The sequence below is a fragment of the Leiobunum rupestre genome, chromosome 2, assembly GCF_980474605.1.
Source record: "Leiobunum rupestre chromosome 2, qqLeiRupe1.1.hap1, whole genome shotgun sequence".
NCBI classification, from domain to species: Eukaryota; Metazoa; Arthropoda; class Arachnida; order Opiliones; family Sclerosomatidae; genus Leiobunum; species Leiobunum rupestre.
In genome coordinates, this window is record NC_143385.1 from 59,959,950 (window position 1) to 59,976,058 (window position 16,109).

At 37.6% G+C, this 16,109-nt stretch overlaps 1 protein-coding gene across 1 annotated transcript in view; it reads left to right on the plus strand.

Annotated features, from left to right (window-relative positions):
• The first annotated feature begins 5,019 nt into the window (after positions 1 to 5,019).
• LOC149958575 (potassium channel subfamily K member 18-like) overlaps positions 5,020 to 16,109 on the plus strand; it is a 58,610-nt gene continuing 47,520 nt past the window's right edge. The window contains exons 1-2 of the mRNA XM_090164980.1: positions 5,020 to 5,516; positions 6,454 to 6,903. Coding sequence (XP_090021106.1) covers positions 6,462 to 6,903 — 442 coding nt within the window. The 5' untranslated portion in view covers positions 5,020 to 5,516; positions 6,454 to 6,461. The remainder of the gene's footprint in view (positions 5,517 to 6,453; positions 6,904 to 16,109) is intronic.

Consider the following 16,109-nt stretch of genomic DNA (forward strand, 5'->3'; position numbering starts at 1 on the left):
TACCGGGATTGTCACACTTTTGGTGCCGGCTATGGCCGAGGCGTAGGACCGGCACCTAGTTATTCTGTTTTATTTTAAAGGGAGTATAAAATTCCAGATTTTCTGTGGCTCCATTAAATTAACAGTTCTGCAACCACATTTAATAAAATCATGTTATGTTACAAACTCTTTGTAGCTCGTTTTAGCAGACAAATTTTCGATTTAGAACATACTCCCTTTAGGTTTTCGACAGAGACCCTTATCTTTTTTGGATATGACCCCATACATAGCTATCATTGATAATTTCTACTGACCGACACACTTATGAAATGCAATTTTAGACTCATGCTAGTTCCTTAATGGACGCTTCAATAAAAGGTACTCGGTTTTTACTCCCCTCTCCAAATTCATCTGGGAAGGAACTATTTCCGGTCGGTCGGTTAAACGGTTAGAATGGCTAGCCAAAAAGTCATATTTAAGCCAATTGGAGACGCGTTTTTGCCCTCATGAGAATTTTGCGTCAGATAAGAAATGCGTCGGCTCACGTGTATAAGGAACATACTAATGTTAATTTTCGATAATATATTTTAAGGTAAAATATATAATGTTACTAAAATTAAGTATAAGAAGATAATATTATTATTATTATCATCCTCTTATGGTATAAATAATTAAAATTATACGGAATATTTTAATATTACCGGGCAATTTTAAGGCTTCTCATGGAGGCAGAGTTAATTCATTTCGTATAAAATTATCTTTCGGAAAAAGATGAAAACTAATTCTTTTAGAACTAAACGTATTACTTTTGCAGTAGGGTATGCAACAATCGTTTCCTTTTAACCAGGTAACTTTTTTGGCATGTTAAGGCTTAGCAAAAAACCGATGTCATGTTCGAGAAAAGTTTCCAGCTTTTTAATATTTCAACAAGCACTATATAAATAGTAACTTATGAGTCCTGGCTGTCGGAAATATTACTTCTTGGCAATTTCTGGGAAGATGTTTTATTTAAGCGCCTATTGGTATTTCTTTCGGAAGCTTACCGACAAAGTAATGAATAAGATAGGACTTGTTTTGATGTATCGGGGGCGGCAGTCGTGACGTGGAAGTGACGTTTCACTATGATAGCCAATAGACGCTAGCATAAACTCTATTTATGTCTTGTTCAACTTGTTAAAAAGTTCCACGCGCGTCTTGCTATTTTAGCATAAATGGGCTCGAGCGATTTAAATAAAAAAAATGCGCGAGGCTTTAACGCTAAAATATTAAAGACCGCGTGGAACATTTTAACAAGTTGAACAAGACATAAATTAAAATTCGACGAGTCGCTCTTTTTATAAAGATCTAACCTTCAAAACTGAACTGAACTCCTACGTATCTCGTGACGAAAGCGATACATTAAAACAAGTTCGGCAAGCGTAATGACTTTATAGAAAGGCTTTTTGGTCGTAACTGCTACCACGAGGTACGGACCAAATTTCGGAAATATAGTGGTTAGAAGGACGTTCGTGAAATTAATTTATTTAATATCAGTTAAGCGTGCTTTCACTTTGACTTCTAAAGAAAACATTTACAGCTACAGTACCATTTTAACACATTTTATAAATATTTGGTAAAGCGGGTACATGACGAACATAAAAAAGTGTTTAAATAACACTAAAGCGCGCCTTATCTATGGCTGTAAACCTGTATTCACTATTGCTAGAAAAGGAACAGCCATAATTATCTCTCGATTTGTTGAGCAGGAAAATTGTAATATTCAGTATTTTTATTTAAACGCTATAGATATTATATTACGTGTCACATTATCTCTTCAAGTTATAAAAGTTTCCGACTCCGAAGTGTAAACGCGAAAAGAAATCCGTAAAGGATTATCACGGGACTCTCGACGTTGTCGTTCAAACTTCTAGAGCGCTCTGCTTAACCTCCCTAATGATTATGTGGTCCTATATCAGAAGAAATTATCGGACAAAAAAGGGTGAAGATTACGCGAGGGAATATGGAGGGGCATGGTTTTTTCCTGGGAATCACGAGGCGAAACGGTGATCCAAAAAATTTTCTGTCCACCTGAACACATTTCTTCCTTATACTTATTTGTAGAAAATAGGTATTGAACTCCTTATTATGTTAGTGTTACTTGAAAGATTAGTGGGGTGGCGGAGTGGTTAGCACTTTCGCCTCGCAGCAAGAGGTTCGATCCCAGCGCTGGGTGAAAACTCGGAACAACTTCTTCCGCGTTGGTTTCCCCTTCCATAAAAACTTGTGGAGGTTAACGGTAATAGTTAATGTAGGGAGCTGTTAGCTCGCGTGGCATGCACAGTGGCGTCGCTAGGGTGTTTTAGGCGGCGCTTGAGCCACCTGTAAAATTTCTAAAGCGCCACCTAAAATTTCCGAAAAGCGCCTCCTAAAATTCCCAATTTTTCCAATTCACTTGTTGAAAAGTTTCTTCGAACTTAAAAATGGGCATCAAAAATTTTATTTTTCCTGGTCGGCCTCAATGTTTCAACTTTACAAACCTTTTTGGGAGTTCCCCCCTCCCCAATATCACTCATTAAAAATTAATATTGATATTACTTTTCATTTTTAATACTAGTTTTTGTTGTTGTTCTGCTATTATTATTTTTAAAGTAACAAAAGTGTATTCTTTGTATGTGGTTGAGCTCCCCTGAGCGGAGCCGTCCTGTTTTAAAAGGACCGATTAATAAATTCATTCATTCATTCACGCCCCTGACCAGTGCTTATGGCTTAAGCGCCACCAGTTTTGAAATCCTGGTGACGCCACTGCCGCATGCAGGGCTTGCCACCACCCTCCTACGCATTGTAACCCGGCCACCTGAATTAATGGCTTTAAAAGTCGCTTGATGACTTAGGCCTAAGGTGGTGCCAAGGGTATTAGCCTAGCTGATTATTACTATGTGTAATCAGGTTCCCACTTATTTGCTAATTTTCTGAATATAAAAATAGTCTGAAGCAAATACGTTTGGACTTGGTAAAATATTACTGCGGAGAAATATGGTTTACCAATAAGTTAATATCTCTCCGCATAGTCATTTTTACTTTTTACATTAGCAGGTAAAAGAGAAGTAACAAAGATAATATAGAAATCCGTACCCTAGATTTGAATTCTGAGAGCTTTCTGATTGGCGGTTTTGTAACGAAACGTTTAGCGAAAAATTGGCCTCCGTCGGTCGCTGCATTGTCCTTTGAAGGCCATTGTTGAGGCCACGCTGTTGCATGAGTAGTCATCAAAGTTGGCCGTGGTTACTATGGAGCAATATTTTTCGGAGTTCAGGCGTGAGGCAGTTATTATTTAGAATCTAGGGTACGAGCAAAGAATATAAAGCCCCAGGAATGGAAGGTGTAGCTCCGTATAGAGTGCTAGCAGTGGATGCGTTTTTAAAAGTTAGTGACGTCACAGCCGTAGCTTCCGTAATGGTTGTCATGAAAACTCGCGTTTTTTCTCAATAGACGTTTAACATTGGTGACGTCGCAGGGTTTCAAGCTGCTGGCACTCTATAGTGGAGCTTTTGCGCCTCTCGTTTTTAAAGAGAGACCGGGTTGCGATAACCGTTTCCGGTTACTCTGATTTGCTTTGCCGAAAGTTTCTAGCTCGGCCAAAACACACGGCCAATAATATCAATCCTTCCATTCCTGGGGCTTTATATTCTTTGGTACGAGGTCTATATTACATTTGGTAGTACTCACTTGCCTATATTGCTTATGTTTTAGGCTTGACATATTTACTTTCGGAGGCTTTTAAAATTATTTCGAGCTTGCGAAAGTTAAATTTTTTCGTTTTTGATGGTTATGTAAGAAAATGTTAAATAATTCTTGTAATATGGGTTAATTAATAGGCGTGATTAAATTTAATGGAACATTTCTTTCGAAGGTAAATATGTGTAATTTTCTCACTTAAGTGATAAACACTTATGATACTATAGGACTTTTTAGGGCGAATTTGAAGGAGTGTATATTGTATCATAAGTAACTTTATAATAGTAAGTCTATCACTTCCTATTCTCACATTGTCTCACAACAACAAGTTCTTTAATGATAGCCTGTTTCGCCAATGACCATATAAATCATTATGTGGCTAAGGACTGACAACCTAATTGACTATTGAATTTACGATTATATTAGATATTTTAAGGCTTACGGTGAAGTGGTTTCAGTCCAATATGCTAAATGATTATTTGATGATGAATAAAACTACGTTAAATTTGTATATTTTAATAAAAATAAAAAGGCAAATTTAACGTAGTTTTATTCATCATCAAATAATAATTAGATATTTTAAAATTTGAGACTTGAACGCGTTTTCGCCATAAACCGAAATCATTCAATATTACCATATGTAACATAATTACTCATAAGTATGCCTCTGTATAATATTTCCATTTAAAAAAATTCAATGAGACCTTGTTTCACGCGGAACATACCTTGAGCGGACCCAAAAATGCAAAAATGCTTATAATCCTTGCGCTATTGAAAAGGTTACCATGGAAATGAAATCATGTGATCGCGAGGCACGAGCTAAACTTGACATGGGCAAAGCCAGAAACGCGCGAGGAATTCTCACCAACTTACGTTTCCCATCAGTAAAGTTGATGACGCGTTTTTCGTCACGGAGTTGTAAGTGACGTAATTTACGTCATATCCCGTGAACAAGGTTTCATTAACGAAAATGCTTTTATGGCATACTTATGAGTGATTATGTTACATATGATATTATGTTACTTATGATTGAACGCATTAAAGCTACAACTTTCCCGTTCACGTTATCGAAGGCTATCTTAACCTCTCTATTACGTTTAATTACTTATACATTGAATAATATCGCGAAAATATCGGCGGAGAATTTATTAACAGCCGATGACCATCAGGAAAGGGCGAAAGGCGTCTCTCAGTATCAGATCGAAATATTCGAGGGCCGCCAAACCGCGTCTGCGAACAACTAGCGCCACCACGTGACTGGTAAGCGAAACCGGCAAACGTTTCTCTCCGTCGATCGCGTGGTTTGCTGCTTCGTCTCACATTTTTTCAGAGCCTCAGAGCGTAGCGATCTCCCCCAAAGTTTTTGTGCCGTCGCTACAAACTTCAAAGAAGTGTTCTCGACAACTGCAAGAAGTTGCTTTCGCGATCTCGGGTCCGTATCACTGATCAAAACTTCAAACGCCTTACCGCCAGAAGGATTTAAAAAGTCTATTTTCGAAGCGATTTTCGCCAATTCGGCGTTTTCAACTAAGAGTTATTAGTTTGTTTACTTTTTTTGGATATTGGAAATACTATTTCCCCTTCCTCTCCCTTTTACTCGCTGTCATTTTTATGTCACTTTTGGTGACAAGTTTTGGACCGTTTGCGAAGGTCGTTGCTTGTCGAGTTTTGAAACGCGTTTGAATTGTTGAAACAAGTTTAAGAAAGTGATGGTTTCGCGAGTGCGACGGTACCCGGTTTTGGATTGGTTTCGTAAGATGTAATGTTTTGATTATTGCAAATCGTACTCTTTTTTGAAAAAGTTGGATTTCCTTGATTGAAAGGTAATTTAATGTTTTATTGGTTTTACTAGTTTTTAAAGCGTTTATGTATTATTTATTTCCTTATTTTACTTAAATAAAATTGTTTGGGTACATTTTTCAGCCATTAAGTAAATTTTTATAAGCCTCAATGCCAATTTAGCTTTACGTTTCTTATAGCTAAGTAGAACTCGCGACTTTTTATAACCTTCCAGATGCGACTAATGCTAAATTTGGTTCATTGACTCCGTTGTGTCATTTCTTACTAAATAAATAAATAAATTAGGCACAGAAAGTCTGTAAGTTTAAAACAACCTCATCAAATTCCCAATAATTCGAATTACAAAGTATATTTAATGGTAATATTTACGTCAAATAATTACACAAGGTTTTAAAATCGTAGCTCAACCTCGGTTTTGTTACTTGGCGACGGTTAAGTTTTGTGTATTGTTTGAACAGCTGCAAGGGTACATTATAAGGGATCTCTCGTTGCACTGGAAAGCTTTTCTAAATAAAGGTAACATTCTTCTGTCGCTTAAAATACGTTTGGTGATTCCAATAGTCCAGTTCGGGGAATTAGCTATAATTATTTTACAATTGATTCAATACTGATTTTAAAATTGTCAAAATTATTTTAAGAGGAGAGTGTACTCTATACCTCAAAATTAATTTAACTAGTTCAAAACTAATTGAATTTTCGGCTAATCCATTTACTTAGTTAGCTTAAATTATTTAATTTTAGATATTCTTTTGTCCAAACTATTGTAAATATTACAGCAGTGTAAAAATTAGTTTTAAGAGTCTATACCTACTTTAATTAGGTGCTAATCCATTTTGTTAGCTACCCTGCGCGACGTTTTAACTTATTAATTATTTAATTTTAATTTCTCAGAATATTTTTAGGTGTACTTAAGAAATTTAAGATCCCCCCCAAAGTTTATACAGTGGAATATTCTCGTAGATAACAAGATGGCGGACGAAGAGGCCAACAAGCCAAATGGAGGAACTTCCGGTTGGAACCGTCTGGTCAAGTGCAAGTACTACGGACGCATATTCGTGGCGAACCTGTTTTCGCACGTGGGTTTGTGCGGCCTGGTGATCGGGTACTGCCTGGTGGGGGCCCTGACTTTCGAGGCCCTGGAGTCCCGGCACGAAGTGGTTCAGAGGAACCACATCCGCGAGTACCGGCAGGCGTGTCTCCAGGACATGTGGGCCATCACTCTGGACCTGAACGTGCTGTACGAACGCAACTGGACCGATAAGATCGACTCGCGATTGCGCGAGTTCGAGATCAAGGTCGTGGAGGCCGTCAAGAACGAAGGTTACGACGGCAAGGACAGCGCTGATTTGGATATGCAGTGGTCTTTTAGTGGCGCATTGCTCTATTCCATCACAGTCATCACCACCATCGGTGAGTTCATTTTTTTTTTGGTGGTGGGTTTCGTCTATTTCTATACCCTTTATGTTTTATCGATGATACAACTAGCCGTTTTTGATCAGGGTGCTCCCGTCTTAATCCAGGTTGCACCAGTTTTGATAAGGGTGGCTCCCGTTTTAATCAAGGCCGCTCCCGTTTTGATCAAGGCTGCTCCCGTTTTGATGAGGGCTGCTCGCGTTTTGATGAGGGCTGCTCGCGTTTTGCTGAGGGCTGCTCGCGATTTGATGAGGGCTGCTCGCGATTTGATGAGGGCTGCTCGCGTTTTGATCAAGGCTGCTCGCGTTTTGATCAAGGCTGCTCGCGTTTTGATGAGGGCTGCTCGCGTTTTGCTGAGGGCTGCTCGCGTTTTGCTGAGGGCTGCTCGCGTTTTGATGAGGGCTGCTCGCGTTTTGATGAGGGCTGCTCGCGTTTTGATGAGGGCTGCTCGCTTTTTGATGAGGGCTGCTCGCGTTTTGATCAAGGCCGCTCCCGTTTTGATCAAGGCCGCTCCCGTTTTGATCAAGGCCGCTCCCGTTTTGATCAAGGCCGCTCCCGTTTTGATCAAGGCCGCTCCCGTTTTGATCAAGGCCGCTCCCGTTTTGATCAAGGCCGCTCCCGTTTTGATCAAGGCCGCTCCCGTTTTGATCAAGGCCGCTCGCGTTTTGATCAAGGCCGCTCGCGTTTTGATCAAGGCCGCTCGCGTTTTGATCAAGGCCGCTCGCGTTTTGATCAAGGCCGCTCGCGTTTTGATCAAGGCCGCTCGCGTTTTGATCAAGGCCGCTCGCGTTTTGATCAAGGCCGCTCGCGTTTTGATCAAGGCTGCTCCCGTTTTGATAAGTTTTTGCCAGGAGTTTTACACGTTTAAATTAGTTATTTTTAGCTTTAATTTTCGCAATTTAGCATGACACTTATGGCATACTGATGGTAGGTTTCGTGTATTTTAACATATTTTAAGGTTTTTCTTTTGAAGATTAGGTTGATAAGTTTTTCCCTATTTCGATAGGATTTTTACCAAGGGTAATTTTTGATGGTAAGGTTGAAGGGGTGGGGGGGGGGGGGCTTATACTTGCGCAGCTATGTTATCTTGAGGAATCCCACCTGGTGGATTTTCAAATTTATCTGCTTTTGGTGGCTCGTTGGGCCCTAGCTTCTATTAAACCTGTTGGCAAAATCTTAACTTCGTACTTCCTTTAATGTAAGTATTGTGTTATTTATTTAAAGAAACTGCGCGTGGTTTAGTTGTAAATACCGTTTTTAAATAAACTTAACTTTTACGCGTATTTCCTTTAAATATATAACTTTCTGATAATTTGGGGTACACTTGGTACTTGGAGTCAAATTTAGAAGGGGTTGGCAATCTCAAGACTACTTTTAAAAGTTACTTGATTATTTTGGGAACGTTTAAGAGTAACTGAGGCTTTTTGAGGAATGTTGTACTTTTGCCTTTTGACCAACGGAATTTTTCCGTTTAGAATGGGCTTGTTTTTCTTTGGGCGTCGAGTGAAATGTCAAATTTTGATTAACGAGGTATTTTTTGGCCAAGTTTTCGTGTGTTTCCCGCTCGTCTTCGTAGATAGATTTCTGACGAGAATCATCTGTGATTGATATTGGGGTCTCTATTTTCGTCACGGAAGGCAAGATGGGTTTGCGTTCTGACTTATTATTTTCTTGAGACATCATCTGTATGATATACCTGTTTTTAGGCTCAAGGATAAGGATCGATCTAATTTAATGGTTTTCTAAGTGTGACCGCGACCTACTAGGAGCTTAAATCCTAGTTTTCGATCTATTTCCCTGATTTTCTAAGTGTGACCGTAACCTACTAGGAGCTTAAACCCTAGTTTTGTATCTATTTCCCTGATTTTCTAAGCGTGACCGTAACCTACTAGGAGCTTAAATCCTAGTTTTGGATCTATTTCCCTGATTTTCTAAGCGTGACCGTAACCTACTAGGAGCTTAAATCCTAGTTTTGGATCTATTTCCCTGATTTTCTAAGCGTGACCGTAACCTACTAGGAGCTTAAATCCTAGTTTTGGATCTATTTCCCTGATTTTCTAAGCGTGACCGTAACCTACTAGGAGCTTAAACCCTAGTTTTGGATCTATTTCACTGATTTTCTAAGCCATGGTCGCACTACACCTTAAAAATCGGTTTAAAGGGAAGGTTAAGCTTTCGTAAATAGTCACTGGGGGCGCGGCAGTCTAGAACGTTGTAGTAAATGCCATTTTACCATCCTGCTGTGAGGTATATAAAAATGTCGTTGAGAGACATACGCGCCTAGTGACTAGTGACTGAACCTTGACTTCCCTGCTGGTTTTATACTCCCTTTAAACCGGTTTAAATTCTATTTTTGACTAATTCAATTGGGAGGAACCCGTCGAGGAAACTGGTTCCGGTTTGGCTTAAAATTCTTAAAACCTTGTTAAAGGGAGTATGAACCAAACGCACTACGGCTTGGTTTGAACGTAACTAGCGCCAGTCGCCCCTAGTTTCTGTTACACCTAGTGGCAGAAAATTGAAAATCGTTGCTCCACAATAGACATTGAAGTTTAACAGCGATTGTAGATTGATCCTTGGTCAGATTGGTACCATTTGGCATCGTGATCCGTTTAGATTAAGCTGGGCTCTTTATTTTTTATTTAAATCTGATTTCTATTGATTTATTGGTTTTTTAAAGCCTGTTGTTCTTGACAAATTGATAAATAATTTAACTGCAGCGATAACTTGAATTATTAATTAATAATGAAATTTAATTGCATTTTCTCTGAATTTAAATTTCTAAAGAACCTACTTTCGTACATTTTCCTAAATACATATGTCATTTAAATCAATAATTATTTTTTTCAGAAAATCACTTAATTTAAATCAAAATAATTTAAGTCAGACAACCCTGAGATTAAGTACTGAACTGTCATCACTCCTGATCTAGTTTTGGACGCGTGATTAATTTCTACTGGTTTTTCACCCCTGTTTATTTGCTGTTACATTTTGGACGCTTGATCAGTTCCGATTTTGTTTGGGAGTCGAGATGAAATTCGATTTGTTAACATATCTCGTGGGATTTTCCAACGCGATTGAAGCGGGAGAAAATTCGTCCTTGATGTCCGCGAATCGACTAGAAATTAATACATTCTTGACAGCGGCGGCGATCGGAAAACATTTCTGTGGGGGCACGAGCCATAATTTTTTTATCCAAAAATGCATATACTTCAAACGTAAGCAACAAAATGTACAGCTCAAAATTTTTATTACTATATATTTCTAATATCTCATCCGTCAATGAATACCTTGATAATAAAAGTTAAGTCGATATCTTAAGAAAAGTATCCGTGTACATGGCTAGATAATTAAGCCTTTCTTGGCCACATACTTTACGAGGGTATTTTAGGTAAAATAGTGTACACGACGGGCCGATTTTTTGTTTGGACGAATCTATCGAAATCAATTTTACGGTTATATCATCTTAATGCTACTCGCATCGGAAATCTCCAAATAACTTCTGTAAAAAGACTGAATTCGAAGATTATAAATTTCTCCCTGATTGCTATTTTTACTTAATTTTATTTCTGTGGGGGCTCTGCCCCCGTTTGTTTTTTTCCTGTGGAGCCCCAGAGCCCCCACGGGATCGCCGTCACTGATAATTTGTTGATCCAAGCTAGCTCGAAGAGAATTTGATAACCCTGAAAAGACAGACAGGAAAACCGGGCGCAAAAACCGTCTTCTCGCGTAGTTGGCGCTCCTTTTAAAACAGTAGAAGCATTCCATAAATGCAAATAATAAGGCGAATTCGTATATTAGTAGTATATAGTGGGAACGCCAACATTTGCCACGAAATGCTTTATGCGCAATATAGCTTTTCCCCATCACTTACCAAACGGTGCATAACTAAAGCATGGAGAAAAGGGGGTGAGGTAAGGGCAGGCGCAAAGGGATAGAAAACCCTACGAACAGACAAAAGTAGAATTTAAACTGAGCCCCAACTTTCGCTTCGTGCCTCGCATCCTGGACGACGCGAAAATGTTCGTTCGGCTGTTCGCGCAAAGGCAACTAGGCTTTTCGCCTTTGCGCCAAAAATGACCGAGGCTTAACGAATCTACCGTTTGTCCAATAAAATGGGAATTACGGAGACTCCGCCGCACCCGCGTGTTCTCTCTCTGAGAGGGCTGGGATTTGCGGCAGAGATTAACAAATGTGGGGTTTTGTCGCTGATAGGCCCTTGGCTACGTGCACGTGTTGACAAAGTATTTAAAGATAGCCGATTCCTATCCGCGTGTCTCTCTCTTCCGCTGCCCCTGGGCTCTTAGTTGCTGTTGTTAGGATTGTATCTTATCTCCACGTGTGCAACTTTTGAAACTTTTGCCACTTTAGCAAATGTATGCGTGTTAGGCCTAGGTGTTTTCCGTTTTCACTGTTAGGTGTTTACATTTCAGATCTTAAATAATAATCAGCTAGGCTAATAACCAAGGCACCACCCTAGGCCTAAGTCATCGAGCGTGTTTTGAAGCCTTTTAATTCCGGTGGCCGGATCACAATGCGTAGGAGGGTGGTAGCAAGCCCTGCAAGCCACGCTAGCCAACGGCTCCCTACACTCACTATTACCGTTAACCTCAACAAGTTTTATGGAAGGGGAAAACGAAGATCTCGAGGTAAAACCCCTTAAACCAGTGGGGAGAGAACTTGCAAACTCTACGCGGAAGGAGTTCCGAGTTTTCACCCAGTGCCACAAGTTGGGATCGAACCCGACTCCTCTTGCTGTGAGGCGAAAGTGTTTATTTTTAATTATCAACATTTAAATTTTATATTGTGTTGTAATTCTTTTTTTTTGAATTATCAGCGTTTAAGTTATTTGTTGACTTAAAACGATTTTAGTCCTAGAACAAGTTAAACTTAAAAACTTATCGTACTACTTTAAATCATAAAATTTAAAAAGCGTGCACTTTTCCTAATAGGAAAATTTCGCCATTGAAAGCATTCAAACAGGAGCTCTGTTGCATTTGAGATGAAATCGTTGAATCAAAAACCGAAACGTCTGTCCGGGCCATAAATTTTATTAAGTGCTAAGCCTTGGCCTTTTGAAAAATATCATTTATAACTCAGTATTGTTGTACGATCTGACCGTGAAAGCGGTGGCAAGACCCAAGCAGGAAGAAATTCGGGGAAACCCTGTAATTAGAGAAACGTTGGAGCTAGAAAAAATTGGGGTGGTCCGCCTCGGAAATTGAGGGATAAAAGTACTATTAAGAGAAGTCGGGGAGATTTCGAATCAAAACACTGGCGGCTCTGTTATTTCCGAGGCTCTTAGCCGGCCCATTTAACCGAGAGGGAGAACATTAAGGAAAAAGCCCCCTCAAGTGATCGTTTCGAGAACTAAATGGTTCAGAGATCCATAATATATGTACGCTTCTGATGATGATTTGCTTTTACTTTTTATCAGACGAACTACCCACTTTCGTTTTATGCAAACTGATTGTTTATACCGTTTTAGATAGTGCCGCGATTTGAATGGACGAATCTTCCGTTACGATGACGTAATCTTTTGTATGCGGTTACTATGGTAACGGGATACGTTGGCATAATTCGAAAGATTTGAAATTTTAAGTTTAGTTTTTAATATTTTATGGTTATAATCAGGATTGGCAGTTTTTTTATTTTAAAAAAATCAAATTAATCTATTTTATTTATTGATTTTTTCTGATTTATTTGATTTTAATTAAAATTTCAAAGTCTTATATAATTTAGTATCATAATTTTACCTAAAACAAATATGTTTTAATTTTTAAAGACTAATATGTATAATGAATTTATTAATATTAAGCTAATAATCATATAGAAGTTTTTATTTTTTAAAACCTATTTTGGTACTTTACAAAAAAAATTCGGCGGAATCTCCACCCACAGGTAGAATCTAATGCAACATTAGGGGGGGAGTACGAGAAATATAATATTTAAACCTAAATTATGGCAATTGGCAAGGTTATTTCTTTTTCAAAAATACTTTATGAAAATTGATTTAAATCAATGATTTTTTTTAAATCATTGATTTAAATCGCGATTTAAATCGTGATTAAAATCAAGTTGATTTAAATCAGCCAACCCTGGTTATAATTACTCTAAAGAATTTGCTTAGAGCCATGTAGAGCCAACTAGCGTTCATCGTGAGAAGTTCATACATTTCCAAAATTTCGTTTGCTAAGCAGACGATTTGCTATTACTAAACACAAAACGTCGGCTTGGCAGTCGAAAATCCAACAGTTAATGAACTTCTCGCGTTGACCGCTATGAGGCTCTATGCAAACTGAAAAGGCTAATTGATCGGTCATAGCAAGAAGAATTAGGATTACGTACTGTCAGAAGTGTAAGTATGCATCTCTGTGTACTGTTCATGTTATTCGCTTAAAACTTATAACTGCGCTGGCTGACTTTTCAGAAGACGTTTCGGGAAGCGAAATGTGACGTAGTGACAACCACCAACCCCCAACGGGTTGTTGTCATACTTCCGCCTCGGGTGTCCCATCCTATCCTCACGTTGGCGTGGCCTTCAAACATATCTCACCCCTAACGAGCGGATTGTCCCACAAGTCACAATCGCTAATAAGAGAAGCCAAATACCTGGATATTTGCTGAAATCATTAAAACAGAAAAAAATTATAAAGAAATATGTAACTGTAATTCGTAGTCGGGGCAACTCTGACTGAGGTCGGGCCGACTTAGCGCTAACATTTTGCGCTGATGACAACGCGCTGAAAACATTAAGCGTTGTTATATTTCCTTTGGAGATTATATTGTAATTACAATATAATAATAATAATTATATAATTATTATATTATAATGGCAAAAAGGCTTGGTTTATGTTATCTGCTTTCGGGTCAAAATTGAGCTAATCTAATTTGTTGGAAAAAATAATTTTTTCTTGAGGGGAAAAATATATTTTGGATGAGGGAAAAAATATTTAGAAAACGTCTGAAAAACTGTGCGAGGGAAACCTCTTCCCGTTGACGGTGGGCTGGCCTTGGGACTTCAGGGGTAACAGCGCGGAGGCCTCAAGTCCTCTTCGTTTCCCGGTGGGCGAATGTAGGATCATACGTCATAATAGGATTTTGCCAACATTGGCAGGTGTTCCAGCAGAGTTAACTCTTGATTCCCAGTCAACCCTGACAAATGACAACTGCGCGCGACAAAACCCGCGACAATTTCACAATATGGCATGACGTCAATCGCGTTTAAAGGTTACTTTTAAATCGATTCTGGCTGCTGACTGACTCATATTTTAAAATTCGTCCAAAAATATAGTAAACTGAAAAAACGTGGTACTTTTATGGAAATTTTGGCCAGCCAATTTGTTTTTTTTTTTTTTTTTTTAGTTTTAAGAAGGTAGAATATAGTATAGTATAAATAAAATTTTATAACTATGGTTAATCAGATAATAATTTGAGCATAACACGACTGATACTTCATGATTTTAAAAACATTTTATTATAAAGTTCTACTTTAAAAACGTAAAATTTAAATTGCGAGCTTTCGGGTACGCGATCCCTTATCAAGAGGCTGAGTCTAAATTATATATTGTAAAAAAAAATTGATATTTCTTTTTACAAAAGGGATATTTCTTTTTACAAAAGGGATATTTCTTTTTACAAAAGGGATATTTCATTTTACAAATAAGGGATATTTCTTTTTACAAAAGGGATATTTCTTTTTACAAAAGGGATATTTCATTTTACAAATAAGGGATATTTCTTTTTACAAAAGGGATATTTCATTTTACAAATAAGTGATATTTCTTTTTACAAAAGGGATATTTCTTTTTACAAAAGGGATATTTCTTTTTACAAAAGGGATATTTCTTTTTACAAAAGGGATATTTCTTTTTCAAAAAGGGATATTTATTTTTCCAAAAGGGATATTTCTTTTTCCAAAAGGGATATTTCTTTTTCCAAAAGGGATATTTCTTTTTCCAAAAGGGATATTTCTTTTTCCAAAAGGGATATTTCTTTTTCCAAAAGGGATATTTCTTTTTACAAAAGGGATATTTCTTTTTCCAAAAGGGATATTTCTTTTTCCAAAAGGGATATTTCTTTTTCCAAAAGGGATATTTCTTTTTCCAAAAGGGATATTTCTTTTTCCAAAAGGGATATTTCTTTTTCCAAAAGGGATATTTCTTTTTCCAAAAGGGATATTTCTTTTTCCAAAAGGGATATTTCTTTTTCCAAAAGGGATATTTCTTTTTCCAAAAGGGATATTTCTTTTTCCAAAAGGGATATTTATTTTTCCAAAAGGGATATTTATTTTTCCAAAAGGGATATTTCTTTTTCAAAAGGGATATTTCTTTTTCAAAAATTGATATTTCTTTTTCAAAAATTGATATTTCTTTTTCAAAAATTGATATTTCTTTTTCAAAAATTGATATTTCTTTTTCAAAAATTGATATTTCTTTTTCAAAAATTGATATTTCTTTTTTCAAAAAGGGATATTTCTTTTTTCAAAAAGGGATATTTCTTTTTTCAAAAAGGGATATTTCTTTTTTTATATTGATATTGCATTTTTTAAAATTGATATTGCATTTTTTAAAATTGATATTGCATTTTTTAAAATTGATATTGCATTTTTAAAAATTGGTATCCCTTATACCTTCCAAAAAACCTGATATTGTTTAAATACATTTATTTCAAGACATATAAAACTGATAGAACTAGTTCCGTCCAACTGTGCTATCTCAACATAACCACGCCTCAAACTGTTTCTTTTGTCAGCCCTCGTTAGTTTCTCAATCTATCCCTTCCAACGTATTTAAAGAGAATATTAACCAAGAAAAGAATGTGAAAAATAATTAAGAGTGACTTCCGAAAAAGTTAGAATTTTGGGCCGAAAAAAAAAGCGATAATTCAAAGAATTTATCTCGTAAATTCTGTCCATTAATGAATTCTTAACACCGCGTCTCAGTTGAATATATGTCACGCGTAATATTTTATTAGTAGAATAAGCTGTTACATAAAACATCGGCCACGGGGAAGATATCAGATTTGTCGCATTCGGTCAATAAAAGAGAGGGAGAGGTAAGGGGCGCTTCGACGCTAATATAAAGTGACCAGTGGTCACGCACACAATGGAACAAACCGGAAGTCCTTATTCTCGATAACGGAAGTGGCCGGGATCCGCTAAATTGCTTCTTCCCTCGCGTTGTTCCCCCCCCCCCCCCTTT